Source organism: Schistocerca piceifrons, chromosome 4 (assembly GCF_021461385.2).
Source record: "Schistocerca piceifrons isolate TAMUIC-IGC-003096 chromosome 4, iqSchPice1.1, whole genome shotgun sequence".
NCBI classification, from domain to species: Eukaryota; Metazoa; Arthropoda; class Insecta; order Orthoptera; family Acrididae; genus Schistocerca; species Schistocerca piceifrons.
Genome location: NC_060141.1, coordinates 333,304,994 through 333,322,717, shown reverse-complemented (window position 1 = coordinate 333,322,717; position 17,724 = coordinate 333,304,994). Strand labels below are relative to the sequence as shown.

Here is a 17,724-nt window from a genome sequence, read left to right as displayed (position 1 = left end):
GCTTAGGAGGTGGTGACTGAAAATGTACAAAACAAAACCATGTGCTATGCCTTTTCGAGGTCTCCAAATATCTTAATAAGAAATGTGATCTCTTGAGAAGAGGTTCTGTTTTGTGTCAGCTTTTTCACATGATCTGACCCAACACGATTTCTTCTTGTGGGGTCTCGGAAAAAGTCTTGTGTATGATACACCTGTCAGGATTGAAGAGGATTTCCTTGTAAGAATTGTCGCTGTCTACATCATTGCTCAACAAGACTGTGATCATTCTAATGGCTGTGACAGAGCTTCATCTGATAATGTCCTGTCTATGTAGAAGGTGGGTGATGCCACTTTGAACAACTCATATGAATGTAGTACCTTCTGCAAGTTGTGCAGATAAATGAAATTGTTTCAGAAATGTGTCTAACTGGATTTTGGTCATTGTCTGCAGACCAATCATAAATTTGACATTTTCTTTTTTTTTACTCATAACTTTTGACTTATTCATTGCTGGACCACGGTTTCCTACCTCATTTCCTCATCTCTTTGTCCTTCTCCACCATCCTGCAAGTTAGTATAATCATTATCGAAACATGCTGTTTATACTGATCACAGCAAGTTCTCTTAAGTAAGAATTCAGTTTCTGTAGTTGGAATTAATTTGAGTGTCCTGTATCAATTACAGTAGTTTGTATACTGTACATAGTAGTTACACTAATCAGTAGTGTTCTGTGGGTGCCCCTTCTACCTAGTTTCTCAGTCACATTTATACTGACCCTATGAGATTTGGTGGAAATTATCCTATGCACAAGATTTCATGTACAGAATCTGACAATACATTTTGCATCCTTGGGCCACAAAGTACTAAGAATCAGAAAAGAGTTCATCAAAACCTGCAGCAATTCTGCATTTGTTATGCAACCCTTAATTCATAGGTAACAATTAAGCTGTGGTAACAATTAAGCTGACAACTAAATGATAAAATGTACAGAAGGTGAGCAGTCAGTCACAGATTCTGTAATTTATTGCAGATCTAGATTTCAACTATAACATCGTCATCATTCGTGCATTACCAGAAGAGTTATAAAATCTTAACCATGTAAAAGCATAAACATGTGACAATTGTCACTAGAATTTACACATTATGTAAATGTTAGTGGCAGTTGTCACATGTTTATGCTGTTACATGGTTATGCCTATTGCTGTTACATGGTTATGCCTAAATGACTCTTCTGCTAATGCACTGATGATGACAATGTCATAGTGGAAATCTAGATCTACATTAAATTAAGGGATTCTCTGACTGACTGCTGTCTGTTACATCAGAATATTCAGTGGTTACTGTGCACCACCGGTGTCCAATGGGCCCCAAATTAAATAGATGTTACGTTCTGGTCTTTTCTTAACATGGGATAGCTCCTTCCTTAATGGATGTGATGTGTCATTTCTTTGCGAACTTAGAGACATTTAGTAGGTTGCCAGCAATGGTATCACAAGAAACAGAAGATATTTTCACATTAATTGTATCAAAGGTGAATTCAGTCAAGAAAACTAATATGTTATGAGACAGAATTTCGGGCCAGAACTTACTTTCAGATGGTGAAATGTGTAGTACTGCCAGACACATGAAAGTGAGTAGTACTGCCAGACACATGAAAGTGCCACACTACCTAGATTTTGGAACTAAAAGTTCCATGGTTCAGGAGGAGAGAAGGTTAAAAGAACAGCAAGTCACTCAGACACCAGGATGAGAGCGACCCACTTGTAGCAAGAACAAGGGTGGACAGTGGTCAATGTTGCTGCATGAGAAATCCAGCATATTATGTTTGTTCAGTGATTTTGATATTAGCCCTATCTTCAGAACTATCTGCACTGATGGGAAAGTCTGAATATTGGTGGCTAATGCTTTCTACTTGAGTGGTTGTAATTCAGATCTTCTCTTGTTAATATTACTTTCCAGATACCAGGCTTTCTGTCTCAAAATATTTAGCACAGTATTCTGTTTATCCTGCTTAGTTCTTGCACATTTTTATTGAACCATCCCATACATCATTGCTAATGTCACTGGTTGGAGACAGCAGACCTCTTTCATTTGAATGCTCAGTTGGTGAATATGATAATTAAAATGTATTGTCCAGTCCTACCTGCTCTATGCACCTGAGAAAGCCTCTCAACTCTACATATATTCATACTTCTTCGGCTGAAAGTCATACAGCAAAGGCAATATGGTAAGTGATAGTATGCTGTGAATATATGGCATTTTATGAATTAAATTTGCATGTATGCCACTGTTACTGCTAGAAAAAGTTACATTCATTGTGAACATGTGAAACACAGAGTGGAATCCAATAGCACAAATTTCTGCTGTGGAGGAACTGATTCTGCAGTGGATGGAAGATAGCCACAATGGGTCACAATGACAGATTGATCTTAACTCTCTACATGGCTACAGTGAGCTTTAGCAGCGTAGGTCAGTGTGCCCAGATGCTACACGCATCATCCAATACCAATGTTAGCATACTGTTGTGAAATTTCATCACTAATACTTATTAAGCTTAAATCAGACTTTCAGTCCTTGTGTACATATGGGGTCAAGATGGGCCCTAAGTTTAATTGCTCATTCAGATGAATTCCCAGATAGTGAGCTTATTTTTGCCCCAAATTGCTGGATTTCTATCTTTTTCTGTTTGATTACATTTTCGTTTACTCCTCATCTCATAAAATTCAGTTTAAGTGACCTACCTGACAGCTTAGACTTGCAGCACCATATGTTAAGCATACCCATTGCTATTCTTGCTTTTTCAGATGTTTCATTCCTGCTATTTCCCCACATGAGCAGAGAGAGATTATTGTTGTAAGCTATCACATACAGCATAGTACCTCACTCTTGTAACCTATTCAACAAGGGCTCCCAATTTATATCTCAAACTTGTTGCATGCAAATAGAGCCCTTTAGACATCCTCTAGTTATCCCTTCTGATAGTTTTGGTGGGTGATGACAATGTGGCTTCCTAACCCTGCTATATAGTTCCCTGGACACTATCTCTAGATGGAAAGTTAGAGTTGTCATCAGTTGTCAAAGGCACAAGCATAGTCCAACCAGATTCCAGCTATGTATTTGCACAATGAAGAATGATAAGTTTCAGCTATAAAGTTGATTCTGGCTTCCACTGATGTCAGTTTTGTATGCCAAACCGAACACAGAACTTAGTGATCAGTCAGCATACAGTAGAGCAAATTTTTTTTACTAATTTACACATAACATCCTGTAATCTAATAGGCCCATACAGTTTGGCTTTCATAAGATTGTTGTCCATCATCCTTATTTTTTTTTTCTTTAGGCTACTGATTTGTGGGTCTACTTCTTCCACACTGCAGCATTATTGTACTTCTCTGCTAGGTTTACTTCATATTTTTCTCTGCTTAGCTGTGCCATTGGCTTGTCCTGGGAGCAAGTCTTGTAGTGGCAAAACAGTTATGTTTTGCAACTAGGTTTTCTTATTTTACTGTCATGCCTCATTATTGGTAACACTTAGAAAAATTACCCTACTAATGAGTGACATAATTTCATTGCCAAGCTTACTGCCTGATTTAGTTCACATAGCCCAGCCAGTGTGGTGTCAAAGAATGCCACAATGTATCCTTTTACCTACTAAAGATCCTATTTCACTAAATTGCTGAAAATATACTTTAGCGTTATTGTAGTATTGACATATCAAGTTGGTTATATACATATCTCTGACAGAGGTACTGAAATGCTAATAAATATTCATTGCAATATTGTTTTAATTCAAATCTACAAATCTCTGTGTCTGTCAGAATAGTTGCATTCATGGAATATCTCCAGCTGCTATGACCTGCCGTAATGGTGGCATATATGAGATCCTCCTATTAAGGATTATAGCTTTTCCAGTTAGAACACACTGTATTCCCTTTCCTTAATCACTCTTGTGAACTTCTGTAAGATTATGTGGCTGAACATAGCACTTTCATGCCTGGTCTTGAGGCTACTGGTCATGATACGAGGGGTGTTCCGCAAGTAATGCAATACTTTTTTTCCTGAGCCAATTTCAGTTGAAAAAAATTCAGAATTCATTAGGGGATATTGTGGAATATCCACACTTCAGCCTCTATTGTTTCATGAAGTTGCAGTAGGTGGCAGCGCTACACATGGACTTCAAAATGACTTTTGTAATGAAGGTATGTTCCAAACAGAGGACTGCCATTGAGTTTCTTTTGGTGAAAAACTAGAGCATCACAGATACTAATAGGTGATTATGGAATGTCTAGAGACCTGACAGTGAACAAAAGCATGGTGAGTCATTGGGTGAGGTATCTGTCATCATCAGAACAAGGTCGCGCAGAGCTCTCTGATCTTCCGCATTCTGGCCGGGTGCACACAGCTGTTACTCCTGCAATGTTGGAATGTGACACTCTCAGTAAAGGTGATCAATAGATCAGAATCAAACACCTTGCTGCACAGCTGGACATCTCTCTTGGTAGTGATGATACACTTGTCCACCAGTTGGAGTATTCAAAGATGTGTGCCCACCAGGTTCCTAGCCACCTAACAAAACACCAAAAATAACAATGAAGAACCATTTTTGTGGAATCGCTTGTAAGTCACGAGGCTGATCATGACAACTTTTTGTTGAACCTTGTCACAGATGATGGAACCCTCAGCTGATAAAACTCACAATGATGGTCTTCTGGGACTGTGAATGGGATATTCTGTTTGATGTCCTCCATCATGGTGCAACAATCAACAATATAGTGTGTTGTGGTACCCTAGGCAACTGAAAAAACAACTACAACATGTGTGTCACCACAAAAATGCAAAACAAACTTCTCCTGCTCCATGACAACACGAGGTCTGACACAAATCTGCATGCCTGAAAGGAGCTCATGAAACTTCCTTGGTCTGTTCTTCCCTGTGCACCCTACAGCCTAGCTCTCACACCTTCCGAGTTCCATCTGTTTGGCCCTATGAAGGATGCACTCTGTGGCAAGCAGTATGTGGATGAGGAGGAGGTTACTGATGAGTTTTGTAGCCAAAAGAGTGGGGAATAATATGGTGTATTGGAATCCTGAATGAAACCAACCTACTTTCAGAAAAAAAAGTGTTGCATTACTTATTGATCACACCTTGTATATAAATGTGAATGCTATATTCAAGCCATAACTTTTTTGTGCAAAATGCCTTGCAGCCACACAAATGTTTTCCTTGTTTGTATCTGTATTGAGTGTCAAATATACATCTCTGTAACGAATGTTCATAAATATTACGGCTGGTAGTTTCCTGAGTGTGTATGACAGATTCATGAAATAAAACTATAGTTGGGACAGCCTCCAGTCACTGGAAACATTACTCTTTGCTTGTACACTGAGTGCCTTGGTACCAGAATCAGCATTTCAGGTTCCTTTAAAAATGTCAGTTTAAAAGTGTTTTAGCAGTCAAGTAGATATTCTGAGAGTCAGGGATATCTTTGTAAGATGGAACCAACTTTCCCTTTATTAGGACTCAATGTTTCTGTTTGAGTTCTTACAGTTTTCTTTTAGTCTTTAGCTGCAAAAATGGAGTCAGAAAGTACAGTGGTAAGTTGTCCAAAGGGACACTCAAATCCCCAGCCAGCAACCCAGACTTAACTTTTCCTTGGTTTCCATGAAGTGCTTGACGCAACGCCAGGGGCTCCAGTGAAAAGGAAATTGCACATTTCCTTCTCCAACATTCCCCAATCCAAGACTGAGATCCACCTGTAATGATCTCATTGTCAGTGGCACATTAATTGATAATCTTCTTTGCTTCCTTAACTGACAAAGTATTGCAACCTACATATAATGCTGAATCCCACTCTTTGGCCTTTCTCAGCTTCGGTGACACTTCTAACGACATGATGTGCTTTTATTCTCCCATAAGAACTGCCTCAAAGCATAGTTTTCTGCCCTTTAGGTATCTTCTTTTCATTGAAATGCACATATAAGTGATTTTGCACTTATATTTAATTGTATTCCATACAATGTCATTAGTGGTTTTCCGTTTCAAGCAAGTGTATACTTTATGATCTGGCTTACTTGTGCAAATCTATGTATACAATTAGACAATCCTGAAGGCCTTCACTTTATAATTCTTACTTTGTTCCTAGCAGAATTGACTGTTTTGTTAAAAGTCTCCCATACATTTTAATGCCTTCTCCATACTTGGCTTTTTCAAAAATTCCCTTGTTGCCTTTTTGTACAACTTCGGTGATATTCTTCTAACTATAGGCAGCTCAACACTCATAGATGCAACCATAGCAGCATAGAGCGCTGAACACAGTTTTCTTATCCGTTAATTATCTTTTTACAGTTCTCTCTACTGTGCATACGTTATATCCAGCTACTCAGCCTATCCTTCACACAGTTAACCCATGCTAACTTGAGTCCCAGCAGAAATGGAGTTCCCTGGAATTCAATGGTCTGTTCATATTCCTCTTGGAGAGATTTTTTATTGCTTTGAACACTGATCCATACCATACACCTGACCTCCTTAACATGGAGAGGATTGTATGAAAGCCTAAGAGTAGACGTACTCTGTTCTATAAGATCTACTGTTAGGACACTTTAGGTTGCACATTGTTGTAAAGGACCTTGCTGTTATGTCCATTAGGTGAAGCAACCACATTAAATATAGGGCCTATGGTCTTCACTGTCCCTTTCGCACCCAAAATGGCATCTCTCCCTGTCAACAAAAGTGGATTAAATACAGTCCATGAATAGTGGAAGTCAATGCTTACTTTTCTCTATTGAGAATTCAAAGTGTACTGTCCAGCCCTCCAGCTTCTTTAAACAGTTGCAAGTGGGATATTGATGTTGGAAGGCTGGAGAAGGAATGCATTCTAACAAAATCATCCACAAATAAGTAGCACTACATTGGCTTCCTCATCATAAGCGTTATGCTTCTGATTTTTATGGCAGAGATAGTCATACTTAGGAGCTTCCTTATACAGCATTATTTTCTGATTCAAACAGAAGAATGGAATAGGGCCAAGCAGGAAGAACTGCATAGGGAAGGGTAGATTCCAGGGAAGCTTCACTGATGGAGATTTCTGGTAATATTTTGCCTCCAGCTTATCAAGGTTGTAAAAAGCACCTGCCAGATGTGTTTTTTAAAATACATTGGGTGTGACTGCCCACTATCAAAGTTATGAGAAAGTGTCCAGGTTCAAGAACCGGTGTGGCTCACTGTTTGATTTGTGGTGAATTTTTGGTGCATCTCACATTCCGCTAAGAAAGAAAGCTTTTCATCTATCATTGTGATGAAGTCTTTGCTTACCTTTAGTCTCACCTCTCTGCAGGATTAATAGTTTTCTAATAAAACTGCAACTGATTTATGCATCTACATATGATAACTGATCTATCAAAATACTTTGTAACAGAAATATCAGGTCTTGTTCTGATATTAACATCTTCCAGAAGTAAATCTTCGGTATACTTGATGAACATTGAGTGGTATCTTGTAGAAAAATTATTTTTGGATGACTAACAAAATTTTGCACTTACATATTACACTCCACTAAAGTTTCACCACTGTGGCTTTGCCTGAATTCGAAAGATCCCTCCCCCATTGCCCTCCATCTGGTAGTGGTGCTTGCATACTGCATCAGGGGGATTATTCATGGGATATTGGAGAAATATTTGCTCTAGACAAGATAGTTGCATTTATATGTGATCTCAAGCCATTCAAGCCTTGTATATCATATGATAAATACCCAAAAAGTGAATCAAGGTGCTCCAAATGTAACAAGTCAATTTATTTTTTTAATCATTCAAACTGTGTGCATACTAACCTTGACTTGCATGAACTCAGTACCAAAATCAGCATCTGTTGTAATGCCACCTGTGAACACCCTTTTCACAAACAATGGCCGATTATCATTCACATCTATTACATTGACAGTTACTCTGAGCACTGTGTCATCAGTAGGATCAAAGACTGAAATGTTCCCTGGATGATGTAGACAGTCTTCGGATGCTTTTATTATTAGAATATGACTCTCATACTCCTCTCTGTCAAGCTCTTTCTGAACCTAAAACAATTGGAAATGTAAATTTATGACTATCTTCAAAAGTCACCGAAGAGAAAAACAGATTAAATTTTCAATTTTACTTCATATAAAATGTAAGGAAGCATAAATATACAAGAAAAACATTATGATTAAGGCAGCTGAAGCACTACGAAGTGAAACTTGTCTGATTACAGTAGCAAAAGGATGTGTACAGTGAACCCCATTTTTTAAATGTAACTTTATTTATTGTAAAAACTGACTGAAACAAACAGGAAGGTCATAATACCTTTAATTTTTGATGCACATAGCATTTCATATTTCCCTTATAATATGGAAAGGTGGATAAGTTTGGTAATACATCATTATTAACATTTGTTGCAAAAATAAAAATGTATTTCTCATTATAATCTCTAGTGAGCATTTGGTCCAATGAAGTTTTGAAGATTACGCTAACAATCAAGTCATTCAACAAAATTTTGCACCATTTTGTTGACATTTGTGAGACTCTCAGTTTGCTCTGATGAATAAAGCAACAGCACAAAGTGCATAGGAAATAATTCATGTTTATTTCTGTACTCCAGAATCATAACTTCTTTTTTACAAATGAACACATTATTTTACTGTCACAGTGTGACTGATTTACTTAAATGAGACGTGAAATGTGAAGGGAGGCACTGGAGAGAGGATGGGTGGTTGTTGTTGTTGTTGGGTGGAGATAAATGATAAGCATGGGTTAGGAGGTATAGCAATAGCTGGCCACAACGACTGGATTTCTGTAATGGGCCAGAACTGCAAGCCAGTTCCACAGATATTTGTCATGTATATGGACTGCCAATAACAGGCCAGTCATTTTCAACTAAAGTGCAGACCCTGCCCCTGCGATCTCATCTCTCAGATGTGCCCAGAGGCTGGTTCCTTTCATGTATGGCATAAATCAGCACATTTTCATGATTTATCCACAGATCTAGGTCTGTGATGTATCCTAGACAGGTCAGATTTTTAGAGTTTGAAACTCTTTTACATATTTGACAGGAAGTTAGTATGGACCATAGCAGGACAAAAATTGTGACAGCTGCTGGCAATTTGTACACTGTTGATTTGCACACTATGTACTCATCTATTTTTCACAATAAAAACTGCATAAATCTGGATTGCTGACAGACAACCTTCCAGGCATTTGATTCAGAAATGAGGGTATTTCTCTCAGAATAGCGAAGCTTTGGTACACTAGGGAGAGGGCATTCTTGATCCTTTGTAAAATACAGTAATTCATAATATGTGTAAAATAATGGACATAACACAGTTATGGGTCATGCAATAATGAACATTGTATATGTAACTTGTCATTGGCACTCATCATAATGTTGGTTATACTACTCATTCCAAAAGTTTTCTGTTTCTGTCAAGAGACCTGCACCTTTGTGAGCTCTTATGTGGAATGACTGAAGGCATTTTAAATCTATCTTGACAACAATATGAAAGTGCATTATTTGTTACCAAACACATTTTACTTTATTGAAATAATCAGTGATCTGTAATGAAACAGTTACTATTTGGCATACTACCTAGATCTAAAAAAGAGTTCATTATAAAATATGCTGATTTTACTTATGGTATTTTATGTCCGATTTCTGCTCCCATCAGAAAACACCATCTGCTTGCATGTTTTTGAGGTATTCCCTCATTTGGCACTATTGGTTTTTGCCTAACACTTCACTGCTTTGCAGAATTATATTTTTCTTGGTGTGACATGCATTTTCTGATGAGAGCAAAAATAGGACATAAAATACCACAAGTAAAACCATCTTTTGTTGCAGACTATTTTTAGATCTAGAAGGCAAGCCAAATTGTTTCATACAGACCACGGATAGTGTTTTGTTTCAGTAAAAGAAAAAGCATTTGGTAACAGAAATACACATTATCTTGTGATTGCCAAATGGATTTAAAATACCGTTAACAATTTAAAGCACAATCAATAGTATGGCAACACAAACGGAAAATTTATTTTCTGAACTTTTATTTCAAATTTTGTAGCTTATATTTTGTTGCACTTTGATCTACAGTTGGAATACCATCTAGAAATGTTTCAATCAATTCTTTATACCCTCTATCTCTTATATTCTTGTTTGCTTAATGTCAATTTCCATAAACAAGGAATTTCGCGGTACAATTGTATAAGCTTCTCGATATAGCAATGTTTATGAGTGCAGGTGGATCAAAGCCAAAATATAAATGAACAGCATGCTGGACCAAAATCACTGATTCAGTCTTTGCAAACTGCAGCACATGGAATGCCTTTGGTTGAGTGGATGCCATCTTACTTCTCACTGACTGCAAAGTAAAAGATGCACTGACTGACATCTAATGGTGATTTTCTAAAACTCTGGACTATGCCCATTCACACAACACACATTTCCTTGGCAGCACATTCCGTATTTCACAATTATTACTGTACAAAATTAGGCCATTATTTGTGAAACACCATGTAAATTTTTTTTCAGAAGTTCCAAGACTGTTTGGGGAAGTGGTAACCAAATGATTATGCAAGATAATGTGTAGAATCAATGAGACTGGAGACACCCTCAGACTTCTAGAGGAATACCGTCTGTACTATACTGAAGAAAATGTGACATGCTGGGTAACAGTTTAGCTTTAGAAAAGGTAAAGGTGCCAATGAGACAGTTCTGATATGCTTGATAATGGAACCAAGAGTTAGAGAGAAAATTGAGACATTTAATACAAGTTGTTGACATAGAAAAAGTGTTCAACATTGTAAGGGAGTACAAGATGTTTGAAATCTTAAGAAACATTATGTAGATGCCACAGGGAAAGATGGGCAGTACACAATATGTACATATTCTGAGCTCAAACATAATGAGGTATCTTAAACAGAATGACCTTCTCAGTGCCAACCAGCATGGATTTTAAAAACATTAATCATGTGAAACCCAACTCACATTTTTATCACATGACCTACTGAAAGCTTTGAATCATGATAATCAGGTAAACGCCGCATTTCTTGATTTCCAAAAAGCATCTGACTCAGTGCCATACCTATGCTTAGTACCAAAAATATGATCATATGGGGTATCAAGTGAAATTTGTGACTGGATTGAGAACTTCTTGGTAAGGAAGATGCAACATATTATCTTGGATGGAGAGTCATCATCAGATGTGGAAATAACTTTGGGTGTGCCCCAGGGAAATATGTTGGATCCTTGCTGTTCACATTGTATATTAATGACCTTGCAGACAATAATAATAATAAAATCAGGCTTTTTGCAGATGATGCAGTTATCTTTAATGAAGTACTACCTGAAAAAGCTGCATAAATATTTAGTCTGATCTTAATAAGATTTCAAAGCAGTGCAGAGACTGGAAACTCGCTTTAAATGTTCAGAAATGTAAAATTTTGTACGTCTCAAAATGAGAAAAGGTAGTATCCTTTGACTATAATGTCAATGAGTCACTGTTGGAATCAGCTAACTCATACAGATACCTTACCGTAACACCTTGTAGGGATATGAAATGGTTGGTCATATAGGTTCAGTCATGAGTAAAGCAGGTGGTAGACTGGTTTGTTGGTGGAACACTGGGGAAGTGCAATTAATCTACAAAGAAGATTGCTTACAAATCGCTTGTGCGATTGGTTCTAGAACATTGCTCAAGTGTGTGGGGCTAACAGATAGGACTAACAGGGAATACTGAATGTATACAGAGAAGGGCAGCATGAATTGTCACAGGTTTGTTTAATATGTGGGAGAATGTCACAGAGATACTGAAGGAACTGAACTGGACGACTCTTGAAGATAGACCTAACTATCCCAAGAAAGTCTACTAACAAAGTTTCAAGAACTGGATTTAAATGATTGCTCTAAGAATATACTACACCACCCTATGTATCACTCACATAGGCATCTTGAAGATAAGATTAGAAGAATTACTGCACCCACAGAGGCATTCAAACAATCATTCTTCCCACACTCCAATGGAACAAAAAGAAATCCTAATAACTGGTACTATGGGACATACCCTCTACCACACACCTCACAGTGGTTTGCAGAGTATATGTGTAGATGTAGAATTAACAGGGGGCAATATGAATTTAAGATGAAGAGAGAAGTGCTCAGCTTAAAGAGAGCATAAAGCAGTGTTTCGTCACTATTTTTCAACCTATATCTTGAAGAAGCAATGAAAGAAATAAAAGAAATGTTCAGATATGTAACTACAACTCAGTGTTGAAAAGATATCAATGATAAGATTTGCTGATGATATTGCTGAAGAAGAATTAAAGAACATAGCTACTGAATGGAATAAACAGTGTACTGAGAATATGATATGGATTGAAAGTGAAACAAAGAAAGAAAAGTATCATGGAGCAGCAGAAATGTCAGTAGGAATAAACATAATGTCAGCAATGAGTGAGACTTTATAGATACAAAAGTGAAGGATTTTTGTTACCTTTGAAGTAGAATAACACAGAAGGGCAAGGCAAGTTGGATATAAGAATCAGACTAACTGGGACAAAGAGGGCATTTCTCATTAAAAGAAGTCTATTAATATCAAAAACAGGTCTTAATTATTTAAGAAATTTCTGAGAAGGCATGTCTGGAGTACAGAATTATATGGAAGTGAATCTCAGACTATAGGAAAACTCGAAAAGAGGAGACTGAGAGCATATAAGATATGTTATAGAAGGATGTTGTAAATTAAGTAAGCTGGTATAATAAGAAATGATGAAGTTGTCACAGAATCAGCAAAGAAAATCTGGAAATTACTAACTAGATGAAGACAAGATGACAAGAAACATGAGAGGCATCAGGGAACAATTTCCAATTTCCATGGTACTAGGAGATGTTCTGGTGTTGAGTCACTCACAGGCACAACAAAAAAGATTGCAGTCTTTTTATAATGCCTGTCTGCAACTCCATATCTCCACTATAAGGTGAGCAGCAATCCATCCTTTTCACAATACTGTCATTATTCCATCCTGGATTTTACACAGTTTGATTAATTTTAGAGTTTGAACTATATGGGCAGTGCTGTTTTAATTCAGAAGCAAGAGTAGCTCATCAGTTGAAAATTAACACATTTTATACTATTTGGTGGCAATGTTATTATATTAACAGCTTTTTTGTCCCTACTATATATCTTTTCGCCATGTTGTATGATACTGACCCTTGTGTGCAAAACTGCACTGACTAGAAACTTTGCCATGCCCATAATATAGCACAAATGTGCATCATGGACTGGTTCAACAAATATGCCATTATCAGTTGTAATCTAATATAAACTATGTCTTATAAAATGGATCATTATAAAAACTTGTTTTTTAAGAATTACAAAGGATCACAAAGAAAAACTGAAGGAAAGGAGTCTCCTTTCCAGACAAGAGAGCTGCCTATGTCTTAGTTCTTTGTCTCTTAAAGAGCTAAAAAAAAATACCCTCTACGTAATGCAGAATGTATTTCATAAACTTTATACTTGAGACAGATAACTTTATACAGAAACATGATTGGTGTGCTTAAAGTGAAAATGTATAACTGCAGCAGATACATAATTCATTATATCTTGCTCTTTTTCCCACATGGCCATATAACATTATTTCAGTCTCATACTTTGTACCATCAGGTCTACATCTACACCCAGCTTTATACTGAGAACATAGGTAATAAGGAGCATAGGGTCTCAAGCCATCCCCACTAGCCATTAGCATGGTCAAGTTTGTAATGAAGCTAATAAAAAAGAAACAAATATAACACTAAAACAGACATAAGGAACATATTTTAATACCACTGTACTTATTCAGATCTGCCAAAGGGCAGTACACAGAACGTAACTGTCAAGTGACTATCTTGGTGAAGCATTTCACTGCTGACAGAAGCATAAGCTTCCATGTTGTGAATCTTACAGTCCACCACAAGGACAACATAAAATCTCAATTTTAAGTACATTTCTGGAAATTGCAATCCAAATGCCTATAACCTCTGATAGAAAATGTATCATCTGAACATTCTTGTGAGTGCCCCACATAATTATTGCAGTGGATCTCTTTTTGTTCCTTAGCTAGATTCTTTGATTATGTCACTTGAATCAAAGTTTGCAGAAAATGAGGTGCATTTAAAGGAAATTTCCATTCATCACAATGCTTTGGGAAGAAAGCTATTTTTGTCAAAGCTACGAAGGAACTGTTCTGTGTTTTGTGATACTGAAAATACTGAAGTGGTAAACAGAAGCTGGTATGCTTTGAAAAGAAATAAGGACTGTGATGTAAAAGTTAAGTGTCCTCTTTTTGTAAATAACATTTTTTGCTTTGGTTAAGAGAGTTCTGGTAAGTTATATAGCAGTTCCACAAACAACATGCTCTGCAGAAATATCATTTAGCACCTTAAGTTGAGTGAAGACATTGCTGAGGAGCACAATTAGCCAGTTGCATGTTTGCCAAAACATGATTACGTCTTTATTTTTTTGGTTCAGTTTTAGCTCCTGCGTCACCACAGAAAACTGGCACACAACTTCAAATGTAGTTTTAAGGTATCATCTAACATTCAATACTACATATCAATAACAGTTTGTAATATCAGCTACGGTATTTGTTTTTCATTTTTTTTATCTCAGTAAGTATGCTGAATAGAACAAAAATTTGGGATTTTGATGCAACTGATACATTATAAAGTATAGTACTAATAACTTAATCACTAATTATGAAGCAGTAATTTTTTTAAGTTTTAAAGTTTTGTACATTATTAAGGATTAAAGTTATCACATGGCATGCCTGGCTGATACTCTCAGTCTAGAAGATGGAAATGTTAATTGGTGTACAAAAACGTACAGTTCTGAAATGCCAATTTTGATAAATACAGAAAGAACTAAGAATAGATCAAAAGAAGAAGTATTTGGAAAGAGAAATTACAATAATAGTAGTGTCATAATTGAAAGTACTTTGATTAAAACAATAATGTAGATGATAATTTATAGCAGATGAGGACCAGTGATGAAAGATAAAAGGAGAAGTAATGAAATGTGGAAAGTAGCAAGAATCAGAGTGAATCCTAGGATGAAGCAAAAGAAGAAGGCAACAAATACAGAAAAGCAACATTGGACAAAAAGAGATACAAGCACAAGAAACAGGAAGAATCATTGTGAGTTGAGATTGGAAGGGAATGATTGAATCATGGTAAAGTAGTAGACACAGTGTCTGCCTTGTGAAGCAAATCAGAACTATGGCATAAAGAAACATGTGAGTCTCTGATAGTTGCAAGTCTGATGTTACATACCATGCTCGGCCCATCATTGGCAAAACATGTAGTACAACATGCTCCCAAGAATAGATGGTGTAGGAAATTTGCTTGTATAAATTTCCTAAGGGATGTGTGCAGTTATGTTTATCCCAATGAATACAGGAATACAATGCCAGTACAGATAAATTAATAAGTGCTGCTTGATATTTCTTGTGCATATGCTAATTTATACACAAGAATGTGCTTTCAGTCTGTTTTTTATATCTTTCAGTTTATTTTAATTTAGATTTACTTTTATTCTCTCCACACCCTACTGATTATAATTTATACTTTTTGCACTATGCAACTTCATAAGTGTTCTCTCTTGATTCTTTAATAACAAATTACCTCTATTTGTATTTGTCCATTTTGAGAATATTTCTTTTTTTCAATTTCACTCACTTTTACTGCATTTGCTATCATTCTCCAAATTTCATAAATTCATCATTTGATATTGCAAAACTTCCTAACAAAATTATTTTATCTTTTGATTTAACAACAAACTTTACTTTACTTACATAAAGCTCATGCTCATATTGTTCAATCGCAAATATTTCCTTTTCATTTCCACCTACAATGAAGTAACATGCTTGTGTACTAGGTTCATCAAAATCATCCACATCATCTCTATCAATTGTTTCCACTATCTTTTGTCTCTCTTTACCAGGTTTTACATGCTCTGAAACATAACAGACAAGATGAAACTATTTATTACTTGAAATCACAGACCTACAATCACATATTATATCTGTTTGGGTTAGTATGATTACTGTTAGTGTCAGACTTGTTGTTTTATGGCTTTAGTAAGAGAAACATACATTGTATGTAAGAAGCAAAACTGCTGACACTTTCAGTTATCTTTTTAGAATGTTCAACATGTGTTTAAAAGGTAGATTTACATATGTTCACCAATCAGATGCATACACATTAAGTTAAAAAAATTGCACCAAAGGTTGACCCTAACCACATATATTCATCAGTATTGCTTTGAGTGTAAAAAACTTCCTGCTTGTCCAATCTTATTAAACATGTCAGATGTACTTATTATACAGTGAAGTGCCAAAGAACCTAATATAGACATGGGTATTCAAATACAGAGATATGTAAACAGGCAGAATACGGCACTGCAGTCAGCAACGCATACATAAAACAACAAGTGCCTGTCTAAGTTATTAGATCAGTTACTGCTGCTACAATGGAATCCGGTAAAACATCAAATCTCTGACATCGCTGCGGCAGGAAAAAGATCCTGCAAGAATGGGACCAGCAACAACTGAAGAGAATCATTCAATGCGACAGAAGTGCAACCCTGCCACAAATTATGCAGATTTCAATGCTGGGCCATCAACAAGTGTCAGCGTACAAACCATTCAATGAAGCATCATCAATATGGGCTTTCGGAGCCAAATGCCCACTTGTGTACCCTTGATAACTGCACAACACAAAGCTTTATACCTCGTCTTGGCATGTCAACACCAACATTGGACTGTTGATCACTGGAAACATGTTGCCTGGTCAGACAAGTCTCATTTCAAATTGTATCGATTGGACAGATGTGTATGGGTATGCGGACTACCTCATGAATCCATGGACCCTGTATGTCAACAGGGGACTGTTCATGATGGTGGAGGCTCTGTAACGGTGTCGTGCATGTGCAGTTGGAGTGATATAGGACCCTTGATGTGTCTAGATACAATTCTGACACGTAACATGTATGTAAGCATCCTGTCTGATCACCTGCATCCATTCATGTCCATTGTGCATCCCAACAGACTTGGAAATTCCAGCAGGACAATGTGACACCCCACACATCCAGAACTGCTACAGAGTGGTTCCAGGAATACTCTTCTGAGTTTAAACACTTCCCCTGGCGACCAAACTCCCTGGACATGAACATTATTGAGCATCTCTGGGATGCCTTGCAATATGCTGTTCAAAAGAGATCTCCGCCACCTCATACTCATACAAATTTATGGACAGCCCTGCAGGATTCATGGTGTCAGTTCCCTCTAGCACTACTTGAGACATTAGTCGAGTGCATGTCACATAGTGTTGCAGCGGTTCTGCGTGCTTGTGGCGGCCCTACATGATTTTAGGCAGGTGTACCAGTTTCTTTGGCTCTTCAGTTATATCTATCATTACAACAAATGTGCTGAATTTCCACAATAACAGTTAAAGTAAAAATGAAGACATAACTTTTAAGAAATTAAAAACAATGATTGAAAGCAGACATGTGAACTGATTTCCAGTTACTCAATCTTAATTTACAATTGTTATTAAAAATAAAAATGTGTATTGTGTTTCACATAATTACAAAATTAATTATACATGGTTTTAGATTGTGTTCAGGTGCTAAATTGCTCATTTCTAAAACTTTTGCTTTACAAACATAATTAATATGCTTCTCATGGATAGTATTTT

General features: G+C 36.7%; 1 protein-coding gene across 1 annotated transcript in view; it reads right to left on the bottom strand.

The window, feature by feature from the left end:
• Positions 1–17,724, bottom strand: part of LOC124794990 (cadherin-23) — a 479,297-nt gene that overhangs the window by 49,276 nt on the left and 412,297 nt on the right. Inside the window, exons 26-27 of the mRNA XM_047258737.1 lie at positions 15,822–15,982; positions 7,805–8,044 (exon numbers count right to left, since the gene is read on the bottom strand). Of these exons, the coding sequence (XP_047114693.1) occupies positions 7,805–8,044; positions 15,822–15,982 (401 nt within the window). The remainder of the gene's footprint in view (positions 1–7,804; positions 8,045–15,821; positions 15,983–17,724) is intronic.